Raw genomic sequence first — 19,493 nt, forward strand, 5'->3', positions numbered from 1 at the left:
TTGTGTGCAATTGGGTGTATGTCTATGAATAGCTTTCATTTTAAAAGACAAGCCTTTTCCAGAAGAAAAATGCTCCTTAGAAGAATCCACACTGTGTTCAGGATTCCCTTTTTCTAATCAATGCCAGTACAATCCAGTTAATAGGACTAAAACTGAAATGGAGTCATGATGGGATTATTGACATTCTGTTTTGAAAACACTCACAGAATGTCTAAATCCTGACTGGTGAAATGCTGACACAAACTGTAATATGAGGTACCAGTGCTGTCACTGTAGAGCTGTGGCTCCTGTGGTGGGTCTGTATTGCTCTTTCTCTCTTCTCAGAGGTGCAGGCAGTTTTTGCCACTAGCATGCTCAGATACCTTGTTGTTATGTGGTGATATGGTGCCCAAATAAAAAAAAATTAAATTAGATTATTTATGTGAATTTTGAAGCATCTGAAGCACAATAATTCCCTCAAAACTTGATGCTGCTGTCATTGGTTTTAGTAATATGTGTTCCAGTATTGTATTTCATCTCTGAACTCTGGAGCATCTTCCAGGGCAAAATGAATGCCATCATTTCAATCTCACTTAAGTGAGAGGGGAACTGAGGCAAAAGTGGGGAACTGACTTATGCTTCACTTTCACACAAGATTAGCAGAATACAAGACTGAACCTTCAGTCAGGTTCCCCCCATCCTCTACCACAATAATAGGAACTACCTCAGTGCTCAGATCCTCCCTCTCATGTGAATAATAAGTAATACTATTGAAAATTCTCACATATCTTAGATGAAAATAATGTATCTATTCATATTTTTAAACAGCACTGTGAATGTGTGGGCCTTCTCACTATGTGCATTTTTCATTAACATCCTACTACAGGATCTTGTTGGCAGGCGCGTCGCTGTAGCAGACAGTTGGATGTTTAATTTTGAGGAATTGCTAAGTAAATATTTGATGTGCAGCAAGTAGTTTGACTTTATGTGTACATTTTTCCAGTTAAGGAATACCCTGTCCCTTTGCCCTTCACTCCACCACACCGCCTGCATGCAAAAAAAAAAAAAAAAAAAAAAAAAATTGAAGTAACAGGCAGTATAAGTGGGCAGTATTCACAATAAAACTTCACAAAATACTCCAGGAAGTGACTGCAGGCAATTTAGTGAAGTTTATTAAATAGCTTGTGTTGTGGGTATTCATATTCATTTTGAGCAGACAACAAGGGAAAAATGCTCTCCTGAAGTCTGATCAGGAAAACATTCTCTGTAAGTGTGTCTTTTTGTCAAGTAAATAATTTGATGTTGCTGCGTGTTTGAGATTTGCTCAGTCAGCCCGAGCAGCGCAACCAGTCCACACTAATTCCACTGTGGGCTGTCTGCAGCTTTTCTTCCCTGCCTTCGACCTTGGCCCTGTGATGTGAGGCTGCAATCTGCGGGTAAGGCTGGGCAGGGAGGGTTCCTCCCTCCCTGCTGGGTGCTGAAAGGTCTCTGTGGGCAGGGAAGGGCTGGGGGCAGCTGGTCCTGCCCAGCCCTGCTTGGGCACTGCAGAAGAGGGAAGGGAAGGGCTGGGCTGGGGGCAGCTGGTCCTGCCCAGCCCTGCTTGGGCACTGCAGAAGAGGGAAAGGAAGGGCTGGCTGGGGCAGCTGGTCCTGCCCAGCCCAGGGACTGCCACCAGCCCCAGTCCCTGTGCTTCAGGTGGGAGCAGTTTCCACTCTGCTCCTCCCCAGTCCCACAGGCAAGCTCTGTCTATACCATTACTTTTTCCTATTAGTATCAGTAAGTCCCAATGGAGAAGCAATTAGAGAACCACAATAAATTAGATGATTTGCCCTCTTAGCAAAAGTGCTATAAACCTGTTGTTTTCTCTGGTTTGTGTAGGGCTGAGTTTGTCAAGTCACAGCACATTGTTGCTTAACCCAGTGCCTTTAGCTGTCGGTTTCATTATCATAAGCTTATTCATATGCTTCTATCTTTCTCTTTTTGTGTATAATGAGTAATTAGTGTAATTTAATATGTCATCATTGTTGCTTTTTTCAGTACAGAATAATAATAAAAATCCAGCATAAATATAATTGCACTGTAACCTCTCTTACGCGTCTGTACATCTCCACATAAGTCCTCAACAGATATCTGGGATTTGATAAATGACACTTTTTAAAAACTCTGTGCATACTTTTTGATAGCAATTTTTAGGCCAAAATGGTATCATCAGAGGTTCAGCATATGCAGATACTTGGGATATCATAGAGTAAAATATGTCTTTTTTAGAAGCATGAGATAAAGCCAATTATAACAGCTTTAGTGAATTAGACAGTGGAAACAATCTCAGGATGAGTGCCTGATGTTTAGCTCAGTTAATACCAATTAAAGCCTTCATAATAATTTAAAATTCTAATGTAGAAATGTTCTATTGCTATTTGGTCTTTTTTTCCTGAGTACTTTTAATGAGCAGTATCGCCTAGATTGAATACTTATTTTAAAAAGAACGTTTGTGCGTTTTTACTGTTAAAGTCTGAAAACCTTCCTAAAATATACATGGTAAAAGGAAAATGGTGTACAGAAGTCTTTATCTCTTTATTTAAGCATTCAAATGACATCACAGACTACCCATGCCTTCCTTCCATATTTATTCTGTGGTCACTAGATGCTTCTCATACTCATTTTAGTTTGCTGATCTTTGTTACACCTTTTATCTCTCACATGTGTATTTCTCCCAGCACATGGATCTATATTAAATGTCATGTTTCTTTATGTTGTTGTGAAGATCATTGTTTTACTTCTGAAATAGGTAGTGCACATGTGCTATGAGCAAACTGTGATAATCTATGTAAATTATGTGCATAGAGCCATACTCTGCCCTTGGGGGAAATGCAAATTAGAACATTTTGTAGTTTGTTTGTTTTTAAATACATACACTTTTCACATCAAGGCTCAGGACAGACTCCCTGTTTATTTTTCCATTGCTCATCATTTGTTATTCCTTGTAAATATCTCAGTCTTTAATGATTAGTTTGCTACTTTGGCAGAAAAAAAAAATGCTTGATGAGTGAAGTCCTCAAAATACAATGTTTGGTGTATTTTATAGCACTGCTGTAAGGGATTTATCTGCTTGTAAAAGGGTATGTAACACACGACTCAAAGCTATTACAGTGATCTGACAGTCTTCATTCATTTTCTCCCAGTGTTGTCTTGTTTTCTTCTTTTACATTAGTGTTTGTAATATTTTTTAATCCTGAAAGGCTAAAACATAGTTAACTGATTTTCCTTATATGAAGCAAGAAAAACATATTCCTGAACTGTGTTGTTTACTGCACTTGCAGTTCTCTGCAGATGTAATTTGTTTTAATAATAAAATTATTTTTATACCCTTTAAGTACCCTTTCAGAGAAATGTTTTAATGTAAGTTGTCTGATTCTATTTTAAGTGAAGGAGAAAACCTGGTAGAGGTTGTCTCTTTAAATCAGATCTGCAGTGTTGATGGACCCTCTAGCAGGCACGGTAAGAACCATTCTCACCTCTGCAGCAGGGAGCTTGACCATATAGACTCTCACATTCAATCAAAACGTTTTCCCTTTTAATATGCACTGTACCAATCCTATTCCCATGGTTACAGCCCGTGCTTCTTTGGTTGCTTCCAGACTGTTGGAAAAGGAAGGCAGCATACATTTCTTGTACAGGAGTTTAAAACATCATGAAAGCAACCCTGTTGTGATTTGCATTTTAAATGTTTCTCTTTTTTTCTCATTGTACAGAATGCTGTAGCAGTAGCTTCAGTTCATTTGCCACAGTCTGTCTTCTCTCAGTCTTCAGCCTGGCAATCTGTTGATAACTCCACTTGCAAGCTACAGTTTATTGTCTTTCGGAATGGAAAACTCTTTCCTAGCACAGGAAACTCATCAAATCTCGCAGATGATGGGAAACGTAGGACGGTTGCCACACCAGCTGTTTTTGCTAAAATAGGTGAGAAGCAGTTATACATTATTTTCTTTCATCTAAATCTACCGTATACTTGATTGTGCAAAGAATAGAGGGGTAAAGTGTGCAGTGTGCTGGGAGGCTGGAAACAGTCTCTGTCTTTAGTACAATGTTTGCAATTGTTCCTGTCTGCACGATTTTATTCTGATTGTCCTGCAAATAAAGAAATGCCCTTGCGCTACGATTAGAATGCAAATTCTGGGCTACTGTTTGCTGGCTGTGTTGTTACAGATGCTTGCTTCTTAAAGCTATGGGAAGGATCCTTGTTTTACTCTTTACAGTTGCAATGTTAATGTCCTAGGCACTGGTAAAAATAAGGCTTTTGGAGTGGGAGTAGTGCCCTGTTGCATGTATCAATACTCAGCAGTATACTTTCTGATGCGATGGATGTAAAACAGGTGTTGTTAAAGACTTTTATCTAAATGACATACATTGTATTTGCTAGTGAATCAGTATTTTGATTAATTACTCACCCATGCAATTTTACTAATTTTGTCCGGCACTGAATAGTGCTCTCGTTTCTATTAACATTTTAAAATGTTACTTTCAAAGTGCAGAATTGTCTCAGCTAATAATCATGCCATGAAACTGAGCCATTTCTGCAGTTACATGGGCAATGGTATAATACTGGTCATAAATGAAGAATCTGAAACAATAAAAAAGGTCTCTTTTGTGAGGAATGATTAGATCATTTTGACACAATATGTGATTGAAATGCTCAGATTTATTTATACCATTTCAAACTTCTCCAATGTGAGCACTACCTTTGATTTTGACCATTAAGATTTTATGTCCACTGGCTTTTTTCCCCCCATAGTTTAGTGTGTCTGGTCTCTTTACAGAGCATTCAGCACTAAAGGATTTTCCACTTTGTCTCTCTGATTCAGTTTTTTCCTTTTGCAGATGGGTGCAGTTTTGGAAACCTTACCAGCCCGCTTACTATAGGATTGAGGCACTTTGCACGGGGTATAGACCCCATTGCAGCCTTCTGGGATTTTGACCTTCTGGATGGACATGGAGGCTGGTGGGGAGAAGGGTGCCACATAATTAGTTCTGCGGGCAATATTACCACCATTCAGAGTACACACTTCAGTAACTTTGCAGTGCTAATGGTAAGTATATGACTTAGCAAATATACCTATATTTCTTTCTCTCTCTCTTTTGCCATACATTTATGTTTTATTTACATGCATTTGTTTCATTCTGACTTATCAGTAGCTGACCTTCTGGATTTTTATAATGTTTAGTATAAAACAGTCTAAAAGAAAGTAAGTTACTTAGCTGCTAGTAAGTGAATAAACCTGGTGGTCAGTTTTAATATCCTGAGATAGGCCTAATCAGAAATGACATTAACTTCAGTCTTATAAATGAAAGTTCCATCAAGGAATGATTAGTACATAACGGTTATAAATTGTATGACAGGGTTTAAAAATGTATACTCCTGTGTGCTTTTACATCAGCAGATCTCAGAGGCTGGTCTGCTTTTGTTCCTGCCCTGCACTGTGTTGATCATACTAATTAGTTGCAGGCATACCGCAATGTTGAATCATTTAATAAATGGAGAGAAATAACATCTTCTGCTCTTTTAGATATGGACAGAGCTGTCCTTGTTGATTCTGTGGGAGTTTTGGTTTGTGCACCACTGCCGATAGCCTACTTATGAAATTGCTGTTTGTGAAGGAAAATATTCCTGTGCAGTGCTAACACATCAGCTGCTTTGCTCTGTTCTCAGTCACACTTACAGTTCCCTTTGCAGTTATTTAACTAACCTGCTTAACAGAAAGTTACCTTCATAAAAGCAAAAATATTATGCATACCATAATGAACTGTTATTATTCAGGGGCTAGAGGAAAGAGAACAAGAAATTGAAAGGTTTCTAAGCTTTAGAAAATCTTTGCACCCTTAAAAATGCAGTGCCCAGTTGTAAAAAGAGTAGATGTGTGTACTATTAATACTAGATTGCTCTTGAATGCTGGTGCATGATTGCACTGTAGATGCTGCTTGTGTACATTACAGAAATGTTTATAGTTGAGTAAATAATGTATTGTGTGTATGTGTAAGGGACAGCAAACACAGGCGACAGGAATTGTGAGGACGTGTGCAGAGAATACCAATCTGCTGCTGTCAGATGGAGCCCAGATGGCAGCCAATCATAGCACAAAGCTCTGGTGCCCACGAGTTAAATGCAGATATTATCGTCCACTTTGTAAGAACTGATTTCCCTGAGATTCAGTTGAACATTTTTTCACCCATTATAGAATTGTTCAGAATTTAAGAGCTGTTCCACAGATTTGATGACATCAAATATACTTCATTTTCTACAGCTCCTGTGAGTTCCCTTTTCCCCCAGCCTCTTATTTCCCAGAATGTGAATCATAATTTTGCTTTGAGGGTGTTTTTCTAAATTGATTAAACCAAGCACCTGTTGACTTTGCAGGCGCCACACCCAAAATGGCTTCCTCCTTCTTCAACTGCTTGAGTTCAGCATGTTGCTCTTAAACTTTGAGCAGTTACTAAATGTTAACTATCTGTTTGCAATCAACCAATTCCATAGTTTCTTTTTGTTTGAAAAGTTGAATACTGATACGAGGGCTGCAGTTAATTTTTGGGTTGCAAAGCCCATTTAACTCTTACAAGATGTAGGAGATGGGTTTTTCTACAACTGTAAAGGCAACTGAGGCACTTTTTACTGCAGCTTTTTTATCTGGTATGTAGTTCTGCTTTAGGCCTTGTGTTTGTTTGGTTATGAGCATTTGACTGTGCTTTATTTCATGTGTGCATCTTCCAATTTTGTCTGTGCAAGACAAGAAAGTAGAATCTTAGAATCACCCTTGCTTTGCAATTTCTATGGTAGCAAACAATGGGATATGTTTCTTAGCTCATGTTTCACAGTAACTTTCAAGGAGAAGAATGACGAAGTAATTTTGAAATATACATATATAAATATGCACACACACAAATCCACTTCCCAGTCATTGTCTTTCTAAACAGATAATAGAAAATTTTTGTAGCTTCATTATGTCCAAACATTTTCATTCAAGTATTATTTCTTAATCACTGTTTTGTGGCATAAAGTCAAGGATTATTTTATTTGATTGACACTATACTTTTCTGGGCAGTTCAATTCTCGTACCAGAAATGAAAAAATACTTCATTGTTCTGCATTGTTATTAATTTATAAAATGAACAGTATAAAGTGCTTATGTGTTTCTTACTAATTTATATCTATATGCCTAATGTATTTTAAAATACTAACAAACCATCAGCACATTCAAGATACCTGGCATATGGTGTGTAGCTAATGAAATTAGCTACAATATCAGGATACATGTCATTAATCTGTAATTCTCTAATCTGTTAAACAACAAAATTTCATAATTGATTATTATGGTTTGGGGTAATTGCAGAAAACTGAAGTAGTATCTGTAAACTAAAAAGCAGCACTAAAGCTTTACATTACCGCCAGAATTGTGTGCATCCTGCTGTAGATTAAGCTGAAACAGAAGCCTCAGTCAATCCAGCTGTCCATTTTATGGTTAGCACAGCACATATTCTGGTTTGTCACCTTTTGAAATAGTAAGACAAAGTTTCCTAAGGTGCTTTCATGGAAGTTGTTTATGCCTATGTATCATAAAAGGGTTAAAATAAAGGTTTTCTAGAGTCCTTTTTTTAGAAAGGCAGCAATCAAGGATTTATCAACTACGATTGAAAATTAATAGCATGAGCATACTTCAAGTGAGAGGAATCATGTAGAGCCCTTTGATTTCTCTCTGTGACAGTTGTTTAAGTGATGTCAGTGAGAGAGAAAGTTTAGTTTGGAGGTTGGGTTGGGAAGGAGGTACATGCTCCTTCCCTCACGTGGCCTCACACTTTCACTTTGCTCTGGATTGGGCTGGCAAATAAAAGTAAAATAATAGAGTCAGATATAAAGAGCATTATCTTTCTCTGATCAGGTTTTGAGTCGTATGTCCTAGAGGTGAGAGTAAAATAATGTGAACTAACTCCCACTTTATATTCCTGCCTTTTGTTTCATGTACTGTGTGCTTAGACTAGTCCTCTATTTTGTCTTTTCTTCTGTTATCTATAGGAAGAACAGAGTTCATTACGCTCTAGTTTCTTTTGGAGGCGTCCAAAGCCCTCTAGGGTCCTGAACTCTCCTATACGATTTTCTATTTTAGAGTAAAATCATGAATTTATATATTTTGAAGCTTTGTCTTAGCTAATGATAGGTATTTGCTTCTTAAATACTGAATATTTATGCTGTTGTGTGAGCAAAGTTGTATATCAGTATTTTAATTTTTCAGGATGACGTGTGTATGCTATGACCAATCCAGAGACCTCTATATTTGAGTAATAGCTCTTCAGGAGATGACAAAAATATCCAATAACACCAATGAATTTCAAAATTCACTAAATATGTTTTGGCATACATTGTCCTCTGTTCTTCCTTTCATTTTTCTTAGAACACAATAGAAATTCAATAGTGATGGATATTACTGTAATTGTATACAGCGTTTCCTTTCCCCCTTAGACTGCTTTGTCAATAGTAATTTCCTCAAATCTGCCAAATAAACACAAATAAAATTATTAAATCTAAGTATAATACTTCCCAATTAACACAAAATGGATTAATAAATATTCTTAGCACTTCTAATTGTAATCCTAAAAGTAGGTTAAATCAACATAAAATCATAAGCAGCTCCTTTCCTGTTTTGTCACAATTTGTCACATTATTCCAACCAACATAGGTGTGGGTTTTGTTGGGTTTTAGGGCTTGCTTTATGTGCATAAGGTGTAATTATTTGTAGAAGTAGCAAACATTCAGCAGATGCTTATATGAGATAAATAGGACTGAGGAGAGTGAGCTGACAAAACCAGAGCATATTTGAAACTGTTCTGGAAGCAAACCTTGGAAAATGGTGTGAATGAGAAAGAGAGAAGAGGCAGGACACTAGGAATGGATCACAGTAAGAGTTAGGGCATTTTTCTCTTGTTTTGCAAGCATCCATCATCAAGTCTTTCCAATCTGCTAGAAAAAAAGCTACTTTTTCAACGTTTTCCTTGTTACTGGAGACAATTGCAGAATTTCTTAAGCCTGTTCATGAAGTTCAGTTCTGAACACAGAATTCTAAACTTCCATCTTTCAGGTCTTCTGCAAATTAAGCAGCCTGTCTAAGCCTTTTGAGAAATTAATTCATGAGTCGGGGAAGTATTACGGAGATGTCATTTAGAAGGTTGACATAATTACAGTATTTGACTTTTCCCCATAGAGAACACAGGGTTTTCTCATAACAGGCTGTAGAAACATTGTTCTGTAATTTGAAAAATCAGACTGCCTATAACAAGACGCTCAAGAACGAACATTTCAAGTCTTTTTTAATGTTTAAACACGAAGTTAAACACCTACAGGATAGACCTGAGCAGAGTTTATGCACCAAAGATTATGAAAGTGATCCAGAAAGTTTACCTGCTGTATGTAAAATTAACATTTGCTGTAGTGGGAACTGCAGAATTCCCTGGAATTAGATCACTCTGCACATGTATAGATGTTTCCCAGTGTGAAGAGCCTGCAAGGAGGCACATGCTCCTCACTTCAGTCCTCAGCTGGCAAGTACTGCCCACTGCTCATGTAATGCTCATGCTCATCAGAGAATGCTTAGCCCATATGGACAGGATTGAGTCCAGCCCCCAGAAAAGGCTGCTTTTTTAAGAATATTCCTGACTGACATTCTTTTGCACGAAGCCTTGGAATTAGAGTACTCTTAAGAGCAAGATCTGCTTTTTATTTCTTTTTCCTTCCATGTACGTTTTATTAAATTGCATTTAATAATATGTATTGTTTGCTCTGTAAAAAGCATAAACTGGCTTGGTACTGGGCTCAAAATTCCAGGCTTGACTTCTCCAAAAGGCAGTGATTTTATCACAAATCAGATCTCTGGCTCAAGCTCTTTCTTTCTGTTTGTTTTTCTTTTCTGTTGGCTTAATGGATCTTGCATTCATCATGGTGCAACTTCAGCCAGCAGGTAAATGGATTCAGATTGTAAAGTTCAGTAAAATATGCCAACTCTTGGAAGACAGATGGAAATGAAAGGCCTGGAATCCAGGCATTGGAACATTTTATTGTCTTGGTGGCTTATACTGGGCTCCTCTCAATTCAGCAATGTCATTCTTGTACTGAAGTGCCCAAAACTGGACACAATAGCTGAGATTTGGCTCACAAGTGATGAATAGAAGGGAATAATCATTTCCCTCCTCTGCTATGTGCAGTCTTGGTAATATGGCCCAAGATGGGATTCACCTCACGTGCCCCAAGTGCTCACCACTGTCTTGGTTTGTTTTGCACCATCTTAAAAGGGTGAATGAATGACAGTTTCTCCCTAGACAACAACTAACATGCCTCGCAGTTGTAGACACCAGTTTGTAATGGTGTCAAAGTCTTGTAAGTATTCATTTTCCTGGGATAATTCCTGTGATTTTTCAATATCATAATGAATTTAATCCCCTCTAAGAAATAAAATCAAACCTAACCTTTTAAAATGTAACATACAATTTCGCTGCTTTGCATATAGCATTTTAAAAAATGCTTCTTTTCTGCATGTTGTCTTCCCCAGATTACTCAAGGGAAGTTGATGGATCAATAAGGTTTAATTATCATCAGAGAGCAGACAAGATACATCTGCTATATATCTATAATGAAATCAGTTTTCAATATACAGTAGTTCTAAAAAGGATATTCTACTTTGGCATTAATGATTTTCATACTCAAAATTTTACCATTTATTTACTGTAGAAGATTAGATAAGAGATAAAACTCATACTTAAAAATGGAATTAGCTTTAAGATGCTGATGGTTCTTCATTCTTCTTTTCAGACAAAATGGTTGTATTCCTGTAGGACACATGGCATTTGCTTTTATACTGGTGATCAAACACAGGGAGATGTTGAACCTTGCACTTACACTAGTAAAAACTATTTCTTTAGTACACAGTGATGGTACTCTAGTAAAATTGCTTTCATTTTTTTCAAATGTGTGGCTACACATTTCAAATGTGTAACTTCACTGTGCTTCCTTTTTCACAACTTTTCACGGTGATATCCAACTTATTTATTTAAATAACTGTGCTGTTACTACTGTATAGTTACAGTAAAACATTTCTGAATGCAGAGAAATTGTGTACCTAAATTTATGCCAAAGTGTATTATAGTATATGAAAATATAATTACATCAGTAAGAGCTAGAAGTAAGTGTTTTATCATTTTCAGCAGAGTACTTTTGTTTAAATTACTACTCATAATATGAGCTAAAATTGTATTGAACATTCTTGTTAAAGACTCATTCATCTATCTCGAGAGACTTACTCTATAAAAGAATTAATGGGGAGATGATGCAAATAAAAACATGGGAAAAAAAGATGATCAGGGTGAAAAAGGGTGTTTAAGTGGACATTCAGAGACAGTTCTGAAACAACAGACTTTTAAAGAATTATTTGAAAGTTACAAAGTCATGATATCCTGAGTGTTTATTCATGCACACTGGAAGAAAACAAGGGTTAGAAGGCCTTAAGAGCCTAGGTCTGTCATGTTAAAAAAATAGCACATCAAAAGACAGAGTTCTTTTCCTCTTCTTTTCCATTTGTGATTGAGGGAAGAGTATCAAAAACTGACACCTCTAGATGAGACAGCATAACCTGAGTTCCTCCATGAGGAGTGACTCCACCTCTCACCCTGGGTGTTGGTGAACTGGGCAGGGCAGAGAGAAAACTTGTGTGAAGGAGTTTAACTGAGGTTTAACTGAGGTTTAACTGAGGTTTAACTGAGGTTTAACATGCAAGCTGAGGAAGTACCTGAAGAGAAATAGTGTGTGATAACATATAGTTGGCATTTTGTTGGTAAGTTATTTTTTCATTTTGATGATCCTTTTTATATATGTTGTGAGCAGCTCTGTTTATAACTGACATTCATATGAATCTGGAGAAAAGGGTACAATCAATCTTAGAAACTTTAAAGCTAATAATGAAGGAAAATAATAACTGCCAGGGCATCAGTTACTTGAGAGGATCATTTTAGAAGGTAAGCTAAATTCTCACCATTTATTAATTGGATATACTTAGGAACATTATCTGCTTGTACGTGGACAAATTCATATTCATAAATAATGGTGCTAGAAATCAGTTCTCTGCATGCAAATGCAATTAAACAGAGCTATTAGCATTGCAGTCCCTGTTTCCTAAGGGGAGATTTCACCTCTGGAAAATAATGTATTGAATCTTCTTCTAAGGGAACCTAAAACTGACAAGTAAGAAAAAAAGTATTTTAAATGTTTGACAATATTTTAAATGTTAGAGTTTACTGGATAGTCACATGCGATACTATTTCAGTTTTAGCTTTTCCTGCTGGGATGTATATTCATTTTTATGTGGGAGGTGGCATGTAGAGGACACTGTGTTTGCACTCAGGTGATAGCTTTTGTGTATAAATTTTAGTTCCTGTGTGCAGAAATGTAGTGCCACAAGCAAATGTTGCTTAGTGCATTACAGGGAATGTCATGTTTGCTTTAATTCAGACAGTCTGAATTTAATTCAGATGGTCTGAAGACATTCTGTTTTATTTAATGGGTTCCTTTTGCTTTCCATCCATCACACCTTCATATTTAGCTCTCCTAAATGTGTAATTTAGAATGGGAATTTGAGAGGGTTAATTTTACAAAGATATTGATAGTTTTCCATTGTTTTTCATGAAGAATTGTGTCACTAGGCACTAACCTGTTCAAAAGGAACACATGGATCTTTATTCTGCTGTTAATAGAGCTATCCAAGTAACTTTTGAATTACTGTAGGGAGTGGAGTACTTCCAACTAAGTGTGAAGGTCACTGGGTCACAGGAGTTTTATCAACTGGTAATTATATTTGAGTCACTCAATAATTTGGGTGTATTCTCATGGTTTTTTTTTACTTTGAATGGTTCTTCTGCAGCCAGACATATGCCATTTAGAGACCTTTATGATTATTTGAAATTTTGTGCTTAATATCTTAGTAAAATATGCTCATAAAGTTCATGTTATCAGAAGGACCAGATACTGCTAATGCTGGGAAAATGTAATATTCTGTGTATTTTTTCAGACCTTTTTTTTTAATTAGGTTATGTCTGCTTGTACAAAAAGGTTAATTTCTGTCTAACAAACTATATGCAGATGAGGAAGGAAGTCTGTTATTGCAAATTCATGAACTGTATCTACATTAAAAGTTCATCTTTTTTTTTTTTCCTGCCCTTGAAAGGGAACAGCTAGAAATGACAGGACATATTGCAGCGAAGTCTCAGTTTCACACATGCCTAACAATGTTAAATCATTTTGCTCTTTCCACAGGATTTTAAGACAGTGCTGTCTTTCCCCCAGTACCCAGGGGAGTTTCTGCACCCTGTGGTTTATGCATGTACTGCAGTTATGTTGTTGTGCCTGTTTGCTTCCATTATCACCTACATTGTCCATCACAGGTAAGAATTCCATTTTAAGCACATATTAAATGGTCAGCACAACACTTGAATTTTTATAACCTTTACTGTAAAGATAAATTAAAATTATTTGAATTACTGTTGGGTAATAACAGCAGCAATGTGATGAACACCAGAGAAATCAAAACAAAGTTTATGTCAACCTCTCTTAAGCTGTTTCCGAGCTTTCCTGACATGTATGTTGAAATTTTCTGTACATTTTCATAAGATTTCTAACTCAACAAACTCAACATATACAACCATGAACACTATTAAGTTGCTTTCTGGCAAATTCCAGTCGAGCAGCCCTTTGGTCAGCTACACTTGCCATAATGACTCTTAAGACCAAGTCTAGTTGGAAGACTGGTAACTATCACTGGATTAAAAGAACTTTCTTTGTCTTCTAAATTTTGGGTTTAGAAAACTTGTGTTTTCTTTGATATAAAAAATTTATATAAATGCCATTTTAACTACATACTTCTGGTTAAAGACCATTAGCAATTTAAATGAGTAGGAATGTATTGTGCTGTGGAAGCTGCTAAATATTAATTACATGAAGTTAATGCAATGTCTTCTGATCTTCAGCTTCCATTTAGTCCTTTAGAGATGTCTTGTTAAAGTCCTGAATAAGTGAAGCTATGCAATAAGCCTTTTGCTTGTAGTACTCTAATTTAAATGCTTGATTTGGCAAAGGAAAGTTTAAATCTGTAGAATTTTATGATTTTTACTATTTATTTTACATTTCTATCATTTATTTCATTGCTCTATAGGTCACACTCTCTCCTATGGGTAGATTGTTACATATGTATTCAAGAATCTGATAATTTTGTTCTATCAAAATAAGTGTTTTTCCTGAATAGTAATCTTTGTAATAAATATGTTGGGGGTTTGATTTTAAAATGTGACTTTTTTTTCAACAGCACAATCCGAATAAGCAGAAAAGGATGGCACATGCTTCTCAACTTTTGTTTCCATACTGCTCTCACATTTGCTGTTTTTGCTGGTGGAATCAATCGTATTAAATATCCAATTATATGTCAAGCTGTAAGTATCTGTCTCAGTAATTCTTACTAATAGAACTGAAACTTGCAAATGAGTTCTTAACATAGTATTGGCAGTTCTTCTTTTCTTCTATTGTTCCTGGATCCTAAGTTTTTCAAAATAAACTATTATAAGCGTGTCTTTTAAAGGCCAGTACTGGGAATGTTGAGTGTTTGGTTGTCACATGAGTTTCTCTAAGAGGATGATCAATGCATCAACTTCTCTGAGGCTCAGATTGCTTCATTCTTGTTGTTTTGGGTATTTTTAAGAAAAGCACTGAAAATCTTGATAGTTCTCTGCTGTTCAGGATAGTTGAAAACTACGAATCCAGAATACTTCTGTCCTTCCTGTATTTTGGATTGAATGTGTGGGACTAAAGTTGCTGCTTCACTTACACTGTTTGCCTGGGGGTGGCCCTGGCTGCACTGGATGATCCCTAAGGAGACACAGCAGACCAGCATACTTGTGATTTATGGACCCTTGTTTGCACTGCTGGACTGTTTCACATCTATTGCCTCAGCATTTTTGGGGCAATAGTGTGGTGAGAGGCACAGACAGGGATGGATTCAGCTGCTCTGAATATAAAGGCTGAGTCTGTCCAATGTGTAAAGAGAGTCATTTCAGTCATCTTCTGTAACATCGGATGAGGGCTTGTTGCAATTTGTTTGCCTTGAACATTTCTTCCACTCAGATTTGGTAGAAGTGCACCAGGGCTCATGAATGTTGTTGATATTTTCCTGTAGTAAAGCACTTTGTTTAGCCAATGTTCTCCCAGATTTTTTGCCTGTCACTAAATCCAGTTCTTCTGATTGCCTTGGATGGATGTAAATAGGAAGAGTCAGGAGCCAACAGCCAAGTGACTGCAAAGCTTGCATAACTAGTGTGAGTTATCACTCTTAATAAGTGTAAGAGTTATCACTCTTAAGTGTTCAGTGAGGTGCTTTGGAAGCCTTTTGTGTGTCCTTGTGCATGACTATCAGAAAACAGCACACGTGGGTCTGTAAGCACTGTGATGTTCTACATGGGAAGTCTACCTAAATGTATTACATGATACTCATTTAAATAACACAGCTGTCCACTAGATTGAGAGAAATATCTCACAATATCTAGTGTATTGTGTCATAATTAATTTGTAAGTTCTAGCAAATTGAAATATCACTTACCATTGTCTTTGTCTGCAGTTTGCAAGTGATAGTAGCAGATTAGTTTGTAGGGCAGCCATGGCCATGTAATTACATGGCCACAAATGACCATCTGTTGTTTCAGTCGTTGTCTGATTATTTACTTTGCAGCTTGCGTGGTAGCAACGTGGTATTAACAGCTATAATGAAAAATTGATTGAGATAAATGTGTTATTAATAGCCTTTTATAAGTAGTACATAAACTACAGGAGTATCTTAATAAAGTGCATTTTCAGTGGCATCTGTCTCTTGCTGTGGGATAGGGCCAGATCCTGAGCTGCTGAGAAATGTGCACACTTAGAGAAACTGAATGGAACCATCTCTATATGTCTGCTAACCAGTTTCATAAAGTTATTTATTTACCTGATATTATGTTACATAACAGATAATATCATCAGTAATTACAATATAGGAAAGATACAAGTGACAAAGACTGTCCTTTGTTTCCTGGTAGAAATTGTCTGATGTAATTAGACAGAGGTAATGGATTAAATAGTCCAAGAAATCTAAGACAAGGCTCCAATAGCTGCTAACAGAGGCTGAAAAACTGTTCGCTTTGAGAACATCGTACCCAGCCACAGATCCCTTTTTGCTTCCTGACAGCAAGGTTTTCAAAATTCTGAGTCCCAGTGCCTGTGTCCTGTGATAACCCTGAGACAATTAGTCTGTGATTTAATATCCAATGTGCCAAAGCTCTGATACTGGGGCTTAAAAGATATTTGTGAAAATATTACTGCTTCAAGCAGCACTAAAATATTATTTTTATACCACAGGTGTAACACCATGAGTTGCCATTCCAGAGGTATCCTTCATTCTGCTAAAATTCAAAGCACAGCTTCAACCTGCAGCAATGCAATTTTCACTTTTTATTTCCTGAGTGCATAGAGAAAGATTCCAAGTGGAAGTATTTTTTGTCCTGAACACTGAAATGTTGTATAAAAGCCAGTCAACCACCCCCTTTTCTATTGTAATTGTCCCTAAAACTTCCACCAAAAAATTCACTGCAGCATACTTATCAATGTGAAATAATAGACTAAGTTAACTTTTATCCTTCAAATTTAACCTAAAAGGGTGGTTCTAAATTAGCTTCATTTGGATCACCTTCTGTCTATAAATGTGTAATTACAGGTTAGTTTTAAACATCAGGAATTAATGCTATGGAAATGGCCCCATTTTCTGTGATAGCTGGAAGAACCTTCAAATCCCCTTCAAGGTGAAACAGCTGCACAAAAAAAAGTCTTTTCAGAAATGGTCAGACATTTATTTTTATGATGAATCTAAAATCTTCAATTCCCTTTTAAACCTGCATATCTGTTTCAGAGAGGATTTTGTACAGGCCTTTCACTTGCATATGTGCTCTACAATCTTTATGATTTACCAAAAACCGGATGTTAGAGTGCTGGCCTAGAAGAGTTGATTGCATTTTCGCACATTTCCTGAGAATATGAATTTCCAAAATCTTTAGATTACCCTTGAATCTCATCCTGGGTGTCACTGAATGTCGGCTGTTGTAGAATCCAGACTCTTGAGTTTACTGGCAAAATCTTTCATGCAAGTCAGGGGTTGTCTTGGGAGCAGCAGGGATAATCAGAGGCAGTGCACTACCAGAAAGGTGCTTGAGCCAGCCAGTGAGAGCCCTTCCATCTCCCAGCCGGGGCCTCGGGTTATTTTGCTTCAGAAAGCAGAAGGAAGCTCACTCCTCTCATGTAAAGAATGAGAGAGAAGGAGACACAACTGTTGCTGGATCAATCCCCGTGTGTGGGAGGTATCAATTCTGTACTCTCAAAGACTTCTGTTTCATGGCTTCTGCTTTAGAGGAAGGGATGATAGCCATGAGTTCATGGATGCTAGGGGATGAAATCCTCAGTTAAACATGTTGAAGCATGAAGAATGGACTTCTGGGCACAAGATTCAGGTGGCAGAAAAGTTATGGAGAGACAGAATCTTATTTTTTTATTGCATGATCACTCCAATCACGTCTCCAAGAACCTCTATATGGTTTATAAAATAAAAGCTTCCATGTAAACTTTGGCAAGGCGCAGATCTTCTTCTCCCTGATGAATGTCATAAGTGAAGCTGCTTGTGAATTTGTTTCTGTAAGGCAGTAGATCTTCAACAAGAAAGGCAAAGCTCGTTCCATACTAGCCAGCAGCCTACAAGTTCAACTCAGAAAGCTGAACTTCTTGCTCTAAATTTTCTACCTGTGAAGGGAGCATGGGATTTTACTAATGCTAAATGTTTAAAGATCATGAAATATTCACATCCATTGGTGTTACAGGCTGCAGAGAAATTCCTGAGCCCCTTCATCTCACAGAAAAGAATAATTTTCATTGCAGGATTAAAAGTTTAATCAGAATGTTCATGCATATCTGTGTCCTTCTTTAAATAAAACTGATTTAAGAAGTACAATCTTATCTGAAATATGATTACAATTTAAAAAAAAAGAAATTAAATTTAAAATTTGGGGAAAATAAAGAAAATTGTGGGCAAATTAAAGCTGATCAAGAAACCTTTTTGTGACAAAATGCTTTGCATAAATGTGTATTCTGATCACTACCATGGTAACTGCATCATATGGAACTTAACTTATCTCTAGGGTACTGAAATTTATTGAAGAAGCACAAACAGAAAGCATCTTCCTACTGAAGAAAAGTATAATCTTCTATTCAAAAGGCTAGTGCTTATTCCCAAAGATAAGAGTTCTGAGAACAGAGGATGTGTTAAAAATGAATCAAAGAAAACAAGAAAACATTTAACATATAACTGTGGTTATTGAAGAGCTTTAGGCACAGTGCTCTTTTCAATGCATATATTCTGGCAGTTTTTTTCTGTACCATTTGGCTTGTCAGTGGAAAACCTTCTTAAAAGTAGGGGGTCATCACTTCAATATTTCCAATCATAATCCTTTATTCTGTGTGGAAATCTCAACCCTTTCCATACAATTTTATGTGAAATACAAAAGTTCTGCTAATAGTGAAAATAGTTTTAAGTTATCACTTTGGCATTTAATTTGTACATAGTTTTTGGCCTCTGAAGCTTTACAGAGATAGAAATCCAGTAACAAGGTATACACAGATAAATTTGTACCCTGGACCTTTCATGCATAACCTCAAGCTGGCATTTGCTAAGAGAGTCAAGAAAGAATTTACTGAGCAAAACCGCCTTGGTCCTTCTCTCGAGCCTCATCCTTCCCTCCCATGTCACAAGCTGTTATCTCATGTATTTCTGCCATGGGGCCCAGGTGTCTTCCTAGCCTGAGAGAGTTAGCAAGAGGTGATCCCACTGCAGGGGACAAAAGAACTTGCAGTCACAGTCCCCAAGCACAACAATGAGGACGGTGCACCTCCGTGACATAACTGATGTCAGTGGGGCACAAGGGGAGGGAAGAGGCAGAGAGCAAAACCCAGCACTTTGAAACACTGAACTTTCAATGGGAAGTGCAACAAGCATTTCTTTACTTATTACTAGTGAATAATAGCAAAAATTCTAGAATTTACTGTAACAGCTCAGTGCACCTTTCCAAATCCCACACTTCAGGTGTCATGTCAAATCTGTTAGTCATAAGGAGGTCCTGTATCTTCAGGATAAATCCTTGTTTCCTTTAAGCAAGAAATGCAAATGGTTGGGGGTTTGGGTTTTTTGTTTTGTTTTGTTTGCGGTTTTATTTGAGAGAGAGATGCAGATCATCGAAGAGTTAGTATAGAGGTTGATAACATGTTTGTTAAATTTCTCCATATATCAGAAGTAACTCAGCTGCTGAAACGTGATCACACTGTGAAAAACAGCAATGTGATGCAGGCGCAGCATAGCCGTGATGTTTTCAGTCGT

At 37.0% G+C, this 19,493-nt stretch overlaps 1 protein-coding gene across 1 annotated transcript in view; it reads left to right on the forward strand.

The window, feature by feature from the left end:
* Window positions 1-19,493, forward strand: part of LOC121350220 (adhesion G protein-coupled receptor A3-like) — a 256,338-nt gene that overhangs the window by 202,164 nt on the left and 34,681 nt on the right. The window contains exons 13-16 of the mRNA XM_041461380.1: window positions 3,732-3,939; window positions 4,858-5,066; window positions 13,319-13,446; window positions 14,364-14,487. Of these exons, the coding sequence (XP_041317314.1) occupies window positions 3,732-3,939; window positions 4,858-5,066; window positions 13,319-13,446; window positions 14,364-14,487 (669 nt within the window). The remainder of the gene's footprint in view (window positions 1-3,731; window positions 3,940-4,857; window positions 5,067-13,318; window positions 13,447-14,363; window positions 14,488-19,493) is intronic.

This window comes from Pyrgilauda ruficollis, unplaced genomic scaffold, assembly GCF_017590135.1.
Source record: "Pyrgilauda ruficollis isolate IOZ18807 unplaced genomic scaffold, ASM1759013v1 scaffold15, whole genome shotgun sequence".
In the NCBI taxonomy this organism is placed as follows: domain Eukaryota; kingdom Metazoa; phylum Chordata; class Aves; order Passeriformes; family Passeridae; genus Pyrgilauda; species Pyrgilauda ruficollis.